At 60.2% G+C, this 17,477-nt stretch overlaps 2 protein-coding genes across 7 annotated transcripts; one reads left to right on the forward strand and one right to left on the reverse strand.

Annotated features, from left to right (window-relative positions):
• Positions 1 to 5,834: 5,834 nt before the first annotated feature.
• On the reverse strand, positions 5,835 to 7,994 carry LOC111154671 (transmembrane protein 88B). The gene is made up of 2 exons (XM_022514474.1): positions 7,346 to 7,994; positions 5,835 to 6,318 (listed from the first exon to the last, which is right to left on the reverse strand). Exons 1-2 carry the CDS (start codon positions 7,619 to 7,621, stop codon positions 6,058 to 6,060), a joined length of 537 nt encoding a protein of 178 aa, XP_022370182.1. The 5' UTR covers positions 7,622 to 7,994; the 3' UTR covers positions 5,835 to 6,057.
• LOC111154670 (ankyrin repeat domain 65) lies at positions 7,688 to 13,946 on the forward strand. Of its 6 annotated transcripts, none has more exons than XM_022514469.1 (7): positions 7,688 to 7,753; positions 7,994 to 8,310; positions 8,461 to 8,630; positions 9,578 to 9,696; positions 11,798 to 12,027; positions 12,134 to 12,665; positions 13,119 to 13,946. In XM_022514469.1, the coding sequence occupies exons 4-7, from the start codon at positions 9,622 to 9,624 to the stop codon at positions 13,821 to 13,823; spliced, it is 1,542 nt and encodes a 513-aa protein (XP_022370177.1). In that variant the 5' UTR covers positions 7,688 to 7,753; positions 7,994 to 8,310; positions 8,461 to 8,630; positions 9,578 to 9,621; the 3' UTR covers positions 13,824 to 13,946. The 6 variants fall into 6 exon arrangements, with proteins under 6 accessions (XP_022370177.1, XP_022370178.1, XP_022370181.1 ...); XM_022514470.1 differs by having other exon boundaries at positions 9,600 to 9,696; XM_022514473.1 differs by lacking the exon at positions 8,461 to 8,630 and adding an exon at positions 11,506 to 11,697 and having other exon boundaries at positions 9,618 to 9,696.
• Positions 13,947 to 17,477: the final 3,531 nt, after the last annotated feature.

Raw genomic sequence — 17,477 nt, forward strand, 5'->3', positions numbered from 1 at the left:
GCTCGCTCGGGGACTGCAGGGCGCGCCGCCGCGCAGGCCGGCCCCGACCCCGCCCCCGGGAGGCCCCGTCCCCGAGGCCCCGTCCCCGAGGCCCCGCCCCCGGTGCGCACTCACCCAGCGTGCGGAGGCGCACAGGCTCCGGGTGGCGGGAGGCGTGCGCGCGGAGAGACCCGGGCGGGTAGCGACACGCCGCGCTCACGGCGGTGCGACCGCGGCACACGCGCGTGGGCGTGCACAGACACAGACACTGCAGCTCTCTTTCCTGGTTGGGAGGCTTCGGGGTCCCCACTGCCCCCTGCCCCCAGCCAGGAGCAGAGCAGGGAGCTCTCAGGCTGGACTCTCACCCCCAGGCCCACCGCCCGTGACCCCACCCCCAGTGCTTTGAGTCTCTGAAATCAGGCCCAAGGGAAACCCAGGGGGTGCGATGGGGTGGGGGTGACACTGAGAACGAGGTCACCCTAGCAAGGCTGGGGCCCTGGACTCACCTCTACCACGGGGTTGAGAGAGGGGTAGGTGTTGTGGTCTGGACACTTAGAAAGGAAAGGGGGCATTGGGAGGGTGCAGGGGTCTGAAGGGGAGCTTCCCCCACCCCTGCCTGGCTGCTTGGAGGAAGAGGCATAGGAGCTGGGAATGGCTGGTTTAGGCCCTGTCCAGTGTGACCATGCTGGAACTATTGTTGTCCCCATACACCCTGCCCAATGAGGGTCCCAGGGTTTGACCCGAGATCTGACTCCAGGACCAAGGGCAGGCCCCCAAGCCCTCTGGAGGGACCCATTAGCACCAGGGGTGGCTGACAGTTCGGTAGTCAGCATCCTGAGGCCGCTCAGGCCTTAGGGCAGATGGCCTCTGCTTGGGCAGGAGCTGAGGGTCCAGATGACGTCTCTCACTATTTTTTCTTTTCTTTCTTTCTTTTCTTTTCTTTTTTTTTAAGATTTTATTTATTTGACACAGAGACAACCAGAGAGGGAACACAAGCAGGGGAAGTGGGAGAGAGAGAAGCAGGCTTCTTGCTGAGCAGGGAGCCCGATGTGGGGCTCAATCCCAGGACCCTGGGATCATGACCTGAGCCGAAGGCAGATGCTTAACCCACTGAGCCACCCAGGCGCCCCAAGGTCTGTCACTACGAAGACCACTGGCTTCTCCCAGCCACTACTCTGTGGAGCTGGGCGGGCACAGGTCCCCCGGTGCAAGGTGGCAGGGGTGTCTATGCCAGGATGTCCCCTCCCTTCCCCCCTCCCCAGGAGGGTGCTCAGCAGCACGGACATGGGACTCAATGGTGTTCCTTCCTCCCTTTATGGCAGGTGAGACACTGTGTGGGACGGGCTGGAGCTCCAGCTTTGCCTAAAAAAGGAAGTGGCTCAGCCGGGCTGGAGGATCCGGGCCGGAACAAGCGGGAACTGTGTCCCCGCCGCTCCCACCCCCTCGAAGGGAGTCTTGGCACGGCAGTGCTGGCTCAGCTCCACAGACCTCAGGCCTCCGCTGGGACCAGAAACGGCCTGGTGTTTCTGCCTGGGCCCTATCGTTGGGGGGGTGGTGCTCAATAGGCTTGGGCCCTTGAAGTCCAGGGTATGCCTCCCAGGGGGGCCTTGTCTGGCCCCCGGCCCCAAAGCACACAGGCTGACCGGGACCGCTGCTGCTGCTGGGGACAGTGAGTCGAGGCCATGGCCAAGCAGAAGCAGCTGGAGGCTGGGGCTCCCACCCAGAGCCGACCCTGGGGACCCTGGGGTGGAACCACCCAGGTAAATGTGAGCAAACACTTCTCGGTTCATCCTCTGTCTCACTGGGCACCCCCGGCCAGGGGCGGGTCCTGGGCCATGGCAGACCGCCCTGAGGCAAGGCTAGAGCTCCCCAGCTTGGCCCCCAACTCCCCGTGTAGCAGGCAGGCCCCAGCCCCACTTCGGCCTGTGCTGCCGGGCCAACAGGGAAGTTTCCGTCCCTTCTGGAAAAACTGAGCGGGTCTTCTTGGCCATGACTCAGGCCCTCGAGGAAGCAGCTGCCCTCCTCCCTCCGGCCTCTCCGTGAGACGGAGAAAGGATGAGAGGCCCCGTCTTCGGACCGGTCTGCCACGGCCTCTGCCCAGACTTGGCTGAGCTGGCCACCAGCCCTGGTACATTCTTCCTCTGCTCTGCTCTGTCATCCCTGCTGCTCGCATGGAGCTGACCTCTCACCTGACCCCTGGGAGGGCTCCTCCACCCCCGCAGTGTGGCCAGCTTTAGTCCCAGCCCCTGCTAGGCCCTGAGGCTTTCCTCCTGCATCAAGGCGAGTCTCATTCCAGCACCCTGCACTTCCCCACAGGAGACTCAGGCAGAGGGAAGGTTCCCAGGGAGCATGGGGGTCAGCCAGGAGTGTCATAGTCGGGGTCAGGGCTGGGCTTGAGGCAGACGCCAGAGGAAGCACAAATATAATTATCCGGAAACCTCCTCCCTCCCCTAGGCTCACCCAGCCCCTGCCTTGCCGCACGCCCCCCCAGGCTGAGAGCCCCAGAGCATCACTTCCTGGTGCTGGCCCACCCCACCCGCTGCTCCACCGGCAGGTGGAGGGGCTTCTGTGAACCCTGGGGACACGGCTCTCTGAAGGCCCTGCCCCCACAGGGTCCACGGGAACACTCCTCCTCCACACAGTCCAGGCCTCTGCAGAGAAGAAGGGCCCTTTGTCCCCAGCTCACTGTGGTCATGTTGACCCTAGGGAAAAGGGCAGCTCCCGGGGCCTCTGACCCCAGCCTGAGGGCACTCTGGGCCAGAGGGGCAGAGCAGTGTGTATCCCCACCCTACCCAGTGGGGTGCCCTGTGCCTGTTTTTTACATGTTTGTACCTCACATATGCACACACTGGGAGCACCGAAACAGGAACAGGGGCTGCTGTGGTCCTGAGGCAGGGTGTGGGACAAGCCAGAGGCCTTCAGAACCCACCCCACAACAGGAAGGGGGGCAAAGGGAGGGGGGCCGGAGCAGCAGGGCCCAGAGGTCCCTTCGGCCCCCCGCCCAGCTGCCACACCCACACATCCTTCTAGACTCCACCTGCCTGTTTATGGTCAGGGACATGCCAGCATCCAAGGGTCTGGAGGTCTGTGCTCTCATGGCCCAGGAGCCGAGGCCTGCCCTCTGTGGTCGCAGAGCTGGCAACAGCAGAGCGGGCAGCCTGGGCGAGGGACGGGTACCACCCTGCCTGCCTTCATCCCATCAGGTCTCTGCAAGGACCAGCCAATGCCATATTCTGCTCTGGGGACACGGAGACCTGTCCTCCAAGGGCTGCCAAGCTGGATGGGGGACAAGCAGGCGTGCCTGCCAGGATGCATGTCTACTTATTTTCCCTGACAAGGGTGGGGCCATGTCAGACCGGGTGGGCACGAGCTGCAGAAGTGCCGAGACCCTAGGGAGGCAGCTGACTGGTGCGTCAGGACAGTAAGGAGGCCCGGGGTGGGGGTGGGAGGGGGCAGAGAGGAAGGCCAGCATCCAGACTCCTGCGTTTCTGGCCTGTAGAGACCTGAATAGTGGGCCCCTCCTGAGGTGGGACCCCAGCTTTGGTTCCCTCTGCTGGAAACGTCTGCCACAGGGAGCTGATCACCAAACCCAGCCCCAGCCACAGGCACAGTCCAGTCCAGTTTGGATTGGTAAATAGAGACTGGGGAGGGACAGACCAGTACCAACACTTTGGTGGGGGGCTCCACAGAGGTCAGGGTGGCGCCCAGGGGGCAGGAGGGAGGAACTCAGCCCTCAGAGGGAATGAACTGGCCTAATCTCCCAGAGCCCGGCTAGCTGCCCCCAGGGTCTGAGGGTGACACCTGAGCGCCCATCGCAGGAAACACTCTGAATGAATAACTGACCTGGGGCAGGTCAAGGAAGCTGACAGAGCCTCATCTCCCCATCCGTGGGGTTGGGACGATGACTCTGCCTGGGGTGTTCGGGAAGCAGACAGACGGATGCGTGCACATCTACACAAACATGCAGTGCACACACATACGCACACACACACACTGTGGAGACCCCATGACCAGGTACACTTACAGGTCAGGGGCCTGGGCACCTGGGAAAAAAGCATTTGTTGCCCAAAATAGAGATCTGTGCCTGTCCCAGCAGTAATCCAGTGCCTCAGCCCTTGGCTTTCCCAACCGACCCTCTAAAAGCAGACCACTCGGCCCCTTCGTTACTCCCCACTCACCCACCCCCTCGCAGGTGCTCCTTTTGTGAGTGGGTGGGGGCAGAGCTGGGGCTGAGGCAGCTCATCCCTGGGGTCAGCTGGAGGCCATGCAGGGCCCCTGGGGCCGGCCTGGGAAGTTGGGACACACCTTAGGAACCCCTGAGGTTTTGGCAGCTGAGTTCCCCGCCAAGGCCCCCGCCCCGCCAGGCCCAGCTGTTGTTTGGATGACACTGGGGCCAGAAGGATCCTCGGGAGGGCCCTCATCTCCGAAGCCTAGCCAGAGCCTGCCCAGCCTCGGGCAGGAGGGGAAGGAAGGCGACTTCAGACCAGGGGAAGCTAGCCTTGGGCGCTGGGCAGCAGGCCAGGCTCCTGTCTGACTGGGCGCAGACAATTGGAAAACCCCAAGAACTCCTGTGGGATCTGAGCCGGCCACACACTGCACTCTGCCCGAGGCCACAGAATGAGCCTGAACCCGGAGCCCCGATCTTCAGGCACATCTGAGTCCTGACCCTGCTGCTCACACACAGAGCCTTGCCGGCAACAGAGGATGCTAGATCCTTGAAGAGGCCTTTCGGCTACCCCTAGATTCTGGACAAATTACAAGAAACACATTTTTGGTTTGCTTTTTTTTTTTAAGTAATCTGGGGGCCCCTGGGTGGCTCAGTCAGTTAAGTATCTGCCTTTGGCTCAGGTCCTGGGAGGGGCTGCGTCAGGTCCTGGGATGGGCTCCTCTGCTAGCAGGAAATGGGCTCCTCCCTCTGGCTTGTGCTCTCTTGCTCTCTCTTTCTCTCAAATAAATGAAACCTTTAAACAAATAAATAAAAGCAAATGTCTTTATAAAAAAAAAATCTGTACATCCAACGTGGGGCATGAACTCACAACCCTGAGACCAAGAGTCACAAGCTCTAAACACACACACACAAAGAGTCACACGCGCTGCTGACTTGAGCCAGTCAAGTGCCCCAAGAAATATATTTTTAATATACTGCTGGGCTTACAAATAAGTAAGTATCTTCGAGGCTCCCCCCAGATTAAAAGCACTAAGAATACATAAATAAATAAACAAACGCGGGAAGATGAAAGGAAACAGGTGGCATAGCAGGGAGGCCCGCGATACAAGGACGGCGACGCGCACCTGCCATTACCGAAGCCCGCACAGGACCGAACAGGGCCCAGGTAGGGCCGCCTCGCAGAGGGACTCCTTCCCGGAGCAACGTGTCCCCAGGATGTTCACGGGTGCGGCGGACAGGGGAAAGGAGCCACCGCTCAAAGAAACAATACACTATCAGTGAGCCTCATCGGAAACAACAAATAACGGATTTGGACCCCCCGCCCCGAGAGAGTAAGACGTCGTGGCCGTCAGGTGTTACAAAGTAACCATGTGGGAACTGCTCCCACATGGAATCTGGAAGCAAAACTGGAACCTAAAAACTGAACGTGCGTGAAGAGACCGTCACAAATGACGGGATTTGAACAAGAATTAACCTCTAGATACGCTAATAAAAGAACAAAATTAAGTGACCGTGTTAATTGGCAGATTAGACTTCACCCAGCAACTAGGGAAATTTGGAAGAAGACGAAGAAACTGGCCAGAGCGCAGGACAGAGTCCGGGAGTCGGAAACAGCGAGCGAGCAGGAGGCCCGCGTGGACACACGGCCGCGGGCGTTTCCGCGGCGCAGCGGCCGGCGGCGCGGGGCGGTGCGGGGCGGCCGTCGGAAGCGCGGCCTCCGCTCGGGCGCGTCTGGCGCCACCTCGCGGCCGCCCCACGCGCTGCGCACGGAGCCCCGCGGGTCTCCCGGCGGGCACCCGGACGCACGCCTCGAGCGCGCAGGCCCGGGCTCTCTCACGGGGCGGGGCGGGGCGGAGGCCGGGGGCCCTTCCCGGTCTCGGGAGTCTCGGCCCTGGAGAGGCCTCCAGGGCTCACACCCAGGCGCAGAGCGGCTCGTCGCCGTCGGGGTGGCGTCCCACTCGCCCACGGTCGCGGCGCCCAGCGCGGCGGCGGGCTCCAGGGCTGCAGGCTTCGGGCGGCAGCAGCGCGCGGAGGCGCCGAGCCAGGCGGGCGCGGGCGGCCGAGGCAAGCACGAGCAGCGGAGGCAGCGAGAGGAAGCCGAGGACGATGAGCGCTGCGGAGCCCCTGTCCGAGAGGAGCGCGCGGCACGCGGGGCGGGGAGCCGGGTGAACCTGCGGGCGAGGCGAGCGGTCGGGCGGGGCGGGGAGCGGCGGGGCAGCAGGTGGCCCCGCAGAGGCCTGGGGGCGGGGCCCGGAGGACGGACGGGGCGGGACTGCGGCCCGGGGGCGGGGCCGAGGCGGGGCCTGGTAAGGGACCGGGGGTGGGAGCAGGCGGACCAGGCGGGGCGCGGGGTCAGTGCGGACCCAAGGGCTGGGGCCTGGGCGCGGTTCTGAGGCCTGGCGGAGGGATGTGGCTGGGGCCGCCTAGGGCCAGGCATTTTTGAGTCATGAACGGGAGATCCGGGGCCCAAGCGGCAAATGCCCCGCGTAGGAGTCCCTTGAGGGGAGGCTCAGAAACTTGTTCCCAGGTTGTCTCATCGCGGCTTTCCTCCCGTCTCTGCTTTCCCGGGGCCCTTACCCACGTGGGCATCGGACCTCGAGCTCCTCCCCGTGTCTCTCCCCAGAAGGCACCACCGTCCCTCCCGCGGCCCCGTCTTCATCCCCCTGCCCACCACCCCCGCCCCCCGCCCTATGCCTACAGAAGAAGGACCCAGGGCATGGCTACCTACATGCTTGCCCCTTCCTTAGACCAAGCCATAGCCCATTCCACACGGGGAAATCCAGCCCAGGGCAGGAAGGGTCTCCTAGTAGCTGTGAGGGCGGGTAGGGGCGGTGCCCTGGAGAGCTTTGGCCATATCTTCACCTTCTCTTTCTGGAACCCCCCTCCTCTTCCCATCATGCCCAGCTGTCCAGGCCCTGGTGGCCCTTGGTACAAGGCTAGGGGCCTCCCAAAGGGAGGGAGCTGTCCGCTCCAGTGACAAACAAAAGCCCTTTTTCTGTGGCTGCGGGGGGGGGGGGGGGGTTCCTGGCAGAAGAAGGGGCTTTCCAGGGAGGGGCACATGTGTCTCTGGGACAAGGGGGCCATGCTGAAAGGGCGAGATTCACCTACAGCCCAGGGCCCTGCAGTTCTACAGGACACCCCCCCCAGTCCCGAGGGCCCCAGCCAGCCCCCACCCTGCCCATGGAGGGCTTAGCTCACCCTCGAGTGGCACAGGAATCCCAGGTACACGATGGCAGCTGAGGGCAGCAGCATGAGCAGGAACACTGTCGAAGGCAGCAGCAGCTGCAGCAGGAGCCCCGCCAGGGCCTGGCCAGGCAGCAACAGGGTCCCCAAGCCGTGGACAGCCAGGCCTACCCATCCTGGGGACATCAGGGCTGAGGCCTGGCAGTCAGGAAGTCTTCCTGGCAGCATGGGTGCCGTGTCAGAAGTGCCCCCTCCCTCATCCTCCTCCGTCTTCTTCTCCTGTTCACTCATGCTTTCCCAGGCAGCAGGCCTGGGGGGTTCCCAGCAGTAGTCAGACGGCAGGACCTGGGTGCCCAGGTCAGACTCCCACCCAGAGCCCAGCAACCATGGTGGACCCAGATGGAGGACAGCGCCCTGGCCCAGGTAGGCCCAGCTCTAACCATCAGTCTCCAGGGCCACACCACTGCCTCAGTTTCCCCTGCTGCCAGGCCGGGCCTCTCTCTGCCAGGCAATCGCAGCTCCAGCCCTGACTAGTGTCCCCAGCCAGCTCCTGTGTGTTCTGGTCAGGGCTTGCACAGCTGTCCTGGCCCTGGGGCCCTCCTCCCTCCCGGGCCCGCCCTCTCCCTGCTTCCAGCTCCCCCACACAACGACTTCATTTCATAGGTCGTGACTCTGACAACGGCCCCATCAGTGGCTGCTGTATTGAGGTGGCCACACACCGCACTTCCCAGCCTTCGTCCCTGCTGGTGCTCTCATCCCAAGCCTGGCCTCCCTCAGCCTCAGTAAAACAGGGGCAACACTGGGTGCGTAGAATGTGGGGCTGCTGAGAGGCCACGTGAGCAATGCACATGAACTGCTTAGTGGAGGACCCAGCATACAGTAGGTGCTCAATAACAGAGGCTACAAATACAAGCATCCTTTGTGTTGGAGTCTCATCCATCCTGAAGACAGAGAGATGGTGCATTCCATTATTTCAACAGGTGAGAAAGCCTTCCGTGACCTTCCGTAAACCCCAACTTATTCCCCCAAATATCACTGAAATGCTCTTAACTCCCAACAGACATTAGGTTTTTCTTACATAGCACACAGCATTTTATTTTATTTTATTTTATTTTATTTTATTGTTTAAGATTTTATTTGACAAGAGGGCAACAGAAGCAGAGTTGGTAGGGGGGAGAAACAATCTTGCCTGCTAGGCAGGAAAACCAGCTCTTTACCAAGACCCTGGGATCATGACCTGAAGGTGGAAGCAGACACCGAGGACTGAGCCACGCAGGCGTCCCAGAGGCCTTTACACCAGGTGAAGCAGCATGCTTTGTATCTTGTCAGAGAGATAGTATAGGACTAACCGAGAAGTCTGCAAAAACTTCAGCCAACTAGAAAGGCACACCTTTGAAATGGAGGCAAAGTCAGAGAGGTCGGTCCTAGGCTTTACTAAAAGCTGCTAAGGACCAGATTATGGAAAAAAACTCCCAAGTTGCAAAAATGCCCCATGAAGCTGGAGAAGGGGGCAGGACAGACGGACGTGGGATGTGGGCCGCAGCTCAGACCCCGGACCTGGAGGTAGGAGGCTGGAGAAATCATGGATGCCACATTGAGTGCATTCACCAAAAGCCCTTGCTTCCCAGTCGGTCCCAAGAATGCAGCTGCTTTCCTCAGACAAGGTAGCAGGCAGCATTTTATTTTATTTTATTTATTTATTTTTTTTAAAGATTTTATTTATTTATTTGACAGAGAGAAATCAGAAGTAGGCAGAGAGGCAGGCAGAGAGAGAGGAGGAAGCAGGCTCCCTGTTGAGCAGAAAGCCCGACGCGGGGCTCGAACCCAGGACCTGGGATCATGACCTGAGCCGAAGGCAGCGGCTTAACCCACTGAGCCACCCAGGCGCCCCTTATTTTATTTTTTTTAAGATTTAATTATTTGACAGACAGAGATCACAAGTAGGCAGAGAGGCAGGCAGAGAGAGGAGGGGAAGCAGGGCTCCCCGCGGAGCAGAGAGCCCGATGCGGGCTCCATCCCGGCGGGATCCCGGGACCCTGGGATCATGACCTGAGCCAAAGGCAGAGGCTTAACCCGCCCGCCGAGCCCCCCAGGCGCCCCATCACGCGGCCACTTTAAGCAGCGCTTGCCTGACTAGCTGACACTGGGAGCAGCTCGCCTGCGTGGGGGCTGAATGAGCGAGCTGGAGGGCGCCAGGTAACGGCTCCCTCTCACGCCTCCCCCACCACGGGCTCTATTGCTATCCAGCTTTTCCTCTGACGCTTTCCAGCACGTGCATTCCCTGCAGACACATGTGGATGGTGGATGGCGGCGGTCATGCACGGCGGGGCGAAGGCATGAAGCCTAAGGCAGGCCCCGGTGAGGAGGTGAGCAGAGGCTCCCTGCAGCCCACGCCAAGCCCTGTTGCCCGACATGCGCGCGCGCAACTGAATTATTTTCCCAAGTACACACGTATCCAGATCTTATACTAGCTGTTTGGTTATTCACATACAAATAATTTAGGGTAGAAAACGGAGCAAATGATAACGTTCAGGCGCAGAGTTTGGGTGGAGAGGGTCCCAGTCTGCTTCTCACAAGCTCCCGCCTCTGCTCACATCCCTCTTGCGTTCGTTCAGTCACGGAGCAGACACTCGCCAAGCTCCCTCAGTGGGCCATGACTGCTCTAGGTTCTGTGGACCCAGTGGTAAAGGAGGCCAGCGTGGCCTCTGCTTTGTAGGGAACAGCTCTGCGTGGGGGCCCCGGCAGGCCTGCGTGAATCCATACCTGAGTGAACGGCAGGGCTCTGGGCTGCGGCAGAAGGTGGGACCAGCCATGCAGCCGGCTCCCACGGATGTCCGCCTGCAGAAGGGGCAGGTTCTAGGCTTCCCTGGCTCTTAGGGGGGTGTGAGATTTTCCACCAGGCCTCCCAGGGGTCAGCAAAACATGGATGCAGCTTTTTGGCAAGAGCCCCCCTGTCCCCCCACCCCTCCAGCTCACCCCCTCACCCCCTGCCATTTGTCAAGGGAAGCAGGGAACAGACAGCTTTGACCTCTTGATTCTGCTGGCTGCTTAGGTGGTAAACTATGACCTGAGCTGAAGGCGGGCGCCCAGCTGACTTAGGCACCCCGGGGAGGCGACATTTGAACAGAGTGACTGCGGCTCACGGGATAGAGTCCATGCGGCTTGGGGGGTGAGATGGGGCCACTCAGCCCCTTGCCAGAGATCCACCCTTTGGATCTGGCACCTGGAAAGGCTGCTCTCAGGGTGGGGGGGAGGGGAAATGTCAGTGTTCTGCTAACACTCTAGAGCAGGAGCTGGGCCTGGGGTGTGGTAAGGCAGGGCCTTGAGGACACCTCATTCCTGGGAGTGTGTGCAGCGATTGGGGACTCGGGGCTGGGAAAGACACGATCCCCCGCCCCAAGCCATGTTGCTTCCCAGTGGACAGTCACAAGAGGCAGCTAGGCTATACCGCCCTCTCCTGTCCGGGGTCTGGACAGGTGGCCTTACCCAGGGACTGGGGATGATAAGGTAGTCTCCGAGTCAGGGCCCCCGAATTGAGGTGACGAGTCCTGGAGGCCTTACTCGGGCCCTCTCCTGAAGCGCCACTTCCCATCCTCTGGACTTGACTCTCCTAAAAATCCTTTGTCTGACTCCCTCCTCCTGGTGTCCAGGCAGGTCTCTGCCCCTTTCACAGCCTCTGCTGAGTTGCCTCAACCTGCCCTCAAGGGGCTTCCTACTCCCCACAGTGTCATCCAGGCTGCTCGGTGTCCGTGGTCAGTCTTCTATCCTGGCGTGGCCTCTGTGTGGGGGGACGGGCCCCACTTACCCTGTCCGTTTCCCCAGCCTGGAATCAGGAGAGAAGCCAAGCTCTAGCCACAGAGGTGGTCTTAGCCAGCAGAGACAGGAGTGGGGGGAGGAGCAGGGCCTGAGGGAGGGACCCGAGGGAGGCACGTGGGTGCCTCTCTGGGGCAAGTCAGGGCACAGCAAAGGCTGTGGGCCTGTTTCGGCCTGCCTGGCCTTTGTCTCCCTGGAGGGAGGCCGAACCAAGAGCCCTGGCACTTGGCAGGGAAGGAAAGGTGCTGGGGCAGGGGCTGCTGCCAGCCCACAGGGTGTGTCTCCTTAAGTTGCTGCGTCAACAGTGCAGAGAAGCGACCCGTAGGCGGGCCCAGGAGACCACACGGTATCCCCACCTACAGCTGCAGCCCCAGCCTCCCAGCTTCTGGAACCGGGCAACCCACCTCCACACTTTCAGAAGAAGTGTCATGAGAGGGCTATCAGGCTGTGGCTTGCCTGGGAACCGCGTGGAGAGGACCCCAACTGGAGGACAGAGCCCAGGGTGGACCCCCTCGAGGGCAAACGGGGAGTTAAACCCTTCAGAAGGCTAAGTGGTAGTAGTCTGGTCCCTTGGGGAGATGATGGGCTGGGGACACATGGGCTGGGGATGGCCAGTGGCCTCCAGTAACCATGAGGGATTCCTGTTCTTCACAGATGGACTCCAGGAGCTCCCAGCCAGGGGAGCAAGACGTGACAGAGGCAGGGGCTGCCCAGGAACTTCGGTGGGTGGAGCTGGGCTCCGAGGGCTCCGAGGAGGCCCTGGGAGCCCGGACAGAAGGTCCCAGGGCCCCGCAAGCCGGGGGGCGCCTGCTGCAAGCCGTGTGGTGGGGTCATCTGGGCCTGGCAACAAAGCTACTGCGTCAAGGGGCCAGTGTGGAGGAGAGGTGAGCCCCGGGGCGGGGTTGGCAGGGGTCCCTTGTCTGGGCAGGGCGGCAAGGGCCCTTCCACCTGCGCCTTTGCCCCCGTGCGTGCCCCCCTGGCTGCCCACAGGGACCACACGGGCAGGACCCCGCTCCACCTGGCCGTGCTGCGCGGCCACGTGCCCCTGGTGCGTCTCCTGCTGCGGCGCGGGGCGGCGGTGGCAGCTGCCGACCGAGCGGGGCGCACACCGCTCCACGAGGCCGCCTGGCACGGGCACTCGCGGGTGGCCGAGCTCCTTCTGCGGCGCGGGGCCCCCGCGGCGGCGCGCTCGGGGGCCGGCCTCACGCCACTGCACTGGGCCGCGGCGCTGGGCCGCACGCTGCTGGCGGGGCGCCTACTGGACGCGTCGGGACCGGGCCCCGCGGCGGCGGACGCGCGCGGCTGGACGGCGGCGCACTGGGCGGCCGCGGGCGGCCGGCTGCCGGTGCTGGAGCTGCTGGCGGCGGAGGGCGCGGGCCTGGACGGGGCCCTGACCGTGGCGGCCGCGGCCGGGCGCACGGCTGCGCTCCGCCTCCTCCTGGCGCGCGGGGCACGGGTGGACGCCCGGGACGGCGTGGGGACCGCAGCGCTCGGCGTAGCGGCGAGCCTGGGCCGCAGGCAGGTACGGCTCGGCCTGGCTGCGGGGAGGGCGCGGGCGGGCGGGCTCCTCCGCCGGATGGAGCGGGACGGGAGGGAGGGCGGGCGGCTGTCGGGGGTCTGAGAGCGGCCTCGCCATTTGTAACCTCTCTTGGGAGGCCGGTGAGGATGCCTGGCCCGGCATTCGGACTTCCTCCTGGTGACTGGCAGCAACAAATACGGAGCAAGCACCAGGGCCGTCCTGGAGTCCAGCAGGCCCCCAGGCAGCCGGAAGGGAGGCCGCGGGCTGCTTAGTCTTGGACTTTGTAGGAGGATGGAGGAGGAGCCCTCCTCCATCTAGGAGCCCTCCAGGACTGCAGAGGTGCTGGCCCATCGTCACCCAACGGGGAAGCAGCATTGAGAAAGCGGCTGTTGGGTAGGAGAGGCCAGATGAGATGTGGGTCAGGGCCAGCATCTGCCCTCTCCTTCCCTCTTCTAGGACATGGAGGTGCTGCTTGACCACGGGGCAGACCCCAACCTCAAGGACAGGCACAGTCGCTCTGCACTCCACAGGGCTGCTGCCGGGGGACACCTGCCCGCTGTCCAGCTGCTAGCAGCCTGGGGAGCAGGGGTGGATGCTCGCGACTCGCTGGGCCTCACACCCCTACACCATGCTGCTCGGGGAGGCCACACAGAGGTCGCCAGCCACCTCCTAGACAGGGGAGCGCAGGTCAATGCTGCTGGATGGCTCCACAACACCCCCCTTCACCTTGCCCTGGAGCATGGCCACGGCCCCACTGCAGAGCTTTTGCTGAGCCGAGGAGCTAGCCCCACCCTGAGGACACGATGGGGTGAAGTGGTCCAGGACCTGCTGTCTGAGGGGGCCTGCCCCAGGCACTGCCCACCCTTTGCAGAGAGCAGGAGTGGGAGGGGCACAGAGCCCCAGAGGCCCCGAGCTGGACAGAAGTCTTCCGGCTCCCACAGTCTTCGGTGTGCACCAGTTCCTCTCTTTTGGACCGAGCCTGCCTGCCTCCCTAAGGGGAGGACAGCAGAGAGGTTCCCAGAAGAGAAGGGGGGCAGTGACTTGAGCTCCACTAATGGATCTGGGACTGCTCCGCAGCCCCCTGGGATCACGTCTCCCCTGCAGCTGCAGCCTCCTCCACACTCTGCTTTAGCAGAGACTGAGTCGTGGCAACAGATTTGACTGAAACCTGACAGTCTCCCGTGTCCACCATGGGGTTGTCACCCTCAGCTGTTCTCGCTGTGACATGGGGACGTTCTTACTGTGTTTCCTTCATTATATCTGGTATTTGCCTGTTGACACCCATTTTTTTTTTTTTAAAGATTTTATTTATTTGACAGACAGAGATCACAAGTAGGCAGAGAGGCAGGCAGAGAGAGAGAGGAGGAAGCAGGCTCCCTGCCGAACAGAGAGCCCGATGTGGGGCTCGATCCCAGGACTCTGGGATCATGACCTGAGCCGAAGGCAGAGGCTTTAACCCACTGAGCCACCCAGGCGCCCCGACACCCATTTTTTTAAAAAGATTTTATTTACTTGAGAGAGAGAGAGCATAGAGGGGAGAGGGTTAGAGAGAGAAGCACACTCCCTACCAAGCAGGGAGCCTGATGCGGGACCCCATTCCAGACATCCAGGATCATGACTGCCGAAGGCGGTTGCTCAACCCACTGAGTCCCCCAGGTGCCCTGTTGGCATCTCTTTATCACAGGGCTGAACTAATGGGCACAGTTGTTCACATCACCCGTGATCCAGGGCCCGCTCTCAGAACTGCTGTCTTCCCTCTCACAAACCCAGGTGATACGCCCCCATCCTAAATTATCTAAGGTCAGGTACCGGACAACAGGGACAGGCACTATGCACCAAGGACCACTGGGATTCTCAGACAAGCCGAGGCAAACTGTTTCCCTTGCCCTGCCTTGTCTTCCCTGTGGGACCCCAAAAGAGGCTCTGGCCCAAGCTTTCTGCTCCTTCTTGCTTCTGGCTCCAGAGGACACTGGTGCCTCTCTGCATGGCACATCCTCTCCTCGCAGGAAATGCAGGTAGTAAAGAATGTTCTTCAATGATGTCAGCCTCTCCCTGTCATTACTCAGCCATCTCTGTAAGTTAAAACTCCTGTGGCACAACTGAAACAGATGAACGGTTGTTTCTGACGACCCACTTCCGGATCCTCATAGAAAATCATCACCATATTTAATTTAAAACTATAGTTTTTCTGAGAGAACAGCTTTACGGAATGGATTTCATTTTTCAAAAGTGTGAGTTCTGCCAAATTTTTTTAAAAAGATTTTATTTATTTATTCATGAGAGACAGAGAGAGAGAGGCAGAAGGAGAAGCAGGCTCCCCACTGAGCAGGGAGCCAAACGAGTTGTGCCAAATTAGCACCTTGGCCCACAGGCCATGGAAATGCTTGGATTTACACCCAGGGTAACAGGAAGCCTTGAAGGAGTTTGTGTGAATGTGACATGGTCTGATCTGCTTAGAACTGGCCAAAAACACAGTGGATTGCTCCTGAGGAAAGGAGGTACAGGGAAGCCAGTGAGATGGTGGCACCTCAGTAGCAGGGGTTGGGATAAACAGGCACAATCAGGCTGATTCTGTGGGCAGAGTCCCTTGGACTTGTTGACGGGCTGGACATGGGAGGCGAGGTACGAGGGGATAACAGTGATTCCTAGTGAGACCTAGGCCTGAGTTGGGGGTGTCGGTGATAGACCTTTTACTCCATGGGGAGAGCAGACCCATAGGAGATGACAAGAGGGAAAAGGTGAGGGCTGGAATGACATCTTTGGGATCCTCACTGAGAATGGTCTCCAGAGGTGCAGGATGGCCCTACACCGAGCTGGCCAGCCCAGCCCATGGGCTCTACCTTCAAGGCACACCCAGCACCCAAGTGCCTCTCACCTCCTCCACTGGGTCCGCTATGGCCCACACCACCATTGGTTGCACATGGAACATGATGTTGCCACAGCCCAGCCAGCTCCCAGCCCAACTGGTCTCCCTGCCTGAGCCCTGGCCTCCCCACAGTCTTCCCTGAACAGCAGCTAGCAGCTCATTTAAAAAGTTGGCGGTGCTACTCTCCCACTCCAAATGTCCCCACTGACTCCTCCTTTCATGAAAGCAAAAACCAAATGTGGGATATTGTATTGCTCAGACGCCCCAGTGACCTCACCCAGCTCACATGTTCTACCGTGGGATCTCCTTGTGCCTCCTGTGAAAATTAGTAACAGAGGGGCGCCTGGGAGGCTCAGTGGGTTAAAGCCTCTGCCTTCAGCTCAGGTCACGGTCCCAGGGTCCTGGGATCCAGCCCCACATCAGGCTCTCTGCTCAGCGGGGAGCCTGCTTCCTCCTCCTCTCTCTCTCTGCCTGCCTCTCTGCCTACTTGTGATCTCTGTCAAATAAATAAATAAAATCTTAAAAAAAGAAAAAGAAAATTAGTAACAGAAAGCCTCACTAAAATGTAGCCGGGAGGCTCAGGGCAGAGGACGCCCTCCGGCCCCCCCACTCACCAACTGCTGACCCAACAAGAAGAGGGACTCTGCAAGTGGGTGTTACTTCCACTACCCCCAGCAGGAGGAAGAGAGGCTTTCCTCGTCTGCCCAGCAACAGCCCAGCCAATGAGGGGACTGTTACAACCTAGACAATGAGGCTGTCCAATGGGAGACAGCCATAATTTAGCCAGCGAGAGACTTTCACAGCCCAGCCGAAGGGAGGGGCACCTGGGTGGTTCAGCTGGTGAAGCCTCTGCCTTGGGCTCAGGTCATGATCCCAGGGTCCTGGGATGGAGCTCCACATCCGGGTCCCTGCTCAGTGGGAAGCCTACTTGTCCCCCTAACTGCCCCCACCCCCACTGTGACCTCTCAAGTAAATAAAAAATCTTTAATAAAAGAAGACAGCCACAATTTAGCCAATAAGAAGCCACTGTATTTCAAACTCTCAGTTTACTCCAGTGGACTTTTTGTTTGCAAAAGCCCTCCCAACCCCTAGTTTTCCTTTATAAAAATCCTCCCTTGGCTGTTCTCCTGGTATTGGAGAAGCTGGCTTGTCCTGGATTGCAATTCTCTTATTTTTAAAAAATTTTTAAAAAGATTTTATTTATTTATTTGACAGAGAGAGATCACAAGTAGGCAGAGAGAGAGAGGTGGGGAAGGAGCAAGCTCCCTGCTGAGCAGAGAGACTGTAGATCCCAGGACCCTGAGATCATGACCCAAACAGAAGGCAGAGGCTTTACCACTGAGCTGCGGGGGCGCCCGTGGCAGTTTTATTTGTAATGTTAACACTCCTACCTAGAACTGGAGTCCGTGTCTCTGCCCCTTGACACTGAATGAACTTTTTTTTTTTTTTAAAGATTTTATTTATTTATTTGACAGACAGAGATCACAAGTAGGCAGAGAGGCAGGCAGAGAGAGAGGAGGAAGCAGGTTCCCTGCGGAGTAGAGAGCCTGATGCAGGGCTCGATCCCAGGACCCTGGGATCATGACCTGAGTCGAAGGCAGAGGCTTTAACCCACTGAGCCACCCAGACGCCCCCTGAGTGAACTTTTGTGACTATTTGGGCTGCTGAAATGATGCTGTGTGGCTCTCCAGGGTGAGCCAAAAAGGCATAAGGCACCGGTATCACCTTGCCCTTCAGCCACCGTGTAGGGAATAACAGCCCTGAAACCACCACGCAGCGAGGAAGCCTGAATGCAGCATGTACCCGCCCATCTCTGAGGTTCAGCGGCCCATGGGACTCTCATCCGCCTCACTCCCACCACACTGGCTGTTTTCCTGTTCCTGACCACACCAGGTGTACTCCTGCCTCTAGTCCTTTGCACTGGCCGACTCCTCTGTCTGCTGCTCTAC

Source organism: Enhydra lutris, unplaced genomic scaffold, assembly GCF_002288905.1.
Source record: "Enhydra lutris kenyoni isolate GAN:26980312 unplaced genomic scaffold, ASM228890v2 scaffoldscaffold38, whole genome shotgun sequence".
NCBI lineage: Eukaryota > Metazoa > Chordata > Mammalia > Carnivora > Mustelidae > Enhydra > Enhydra lutris.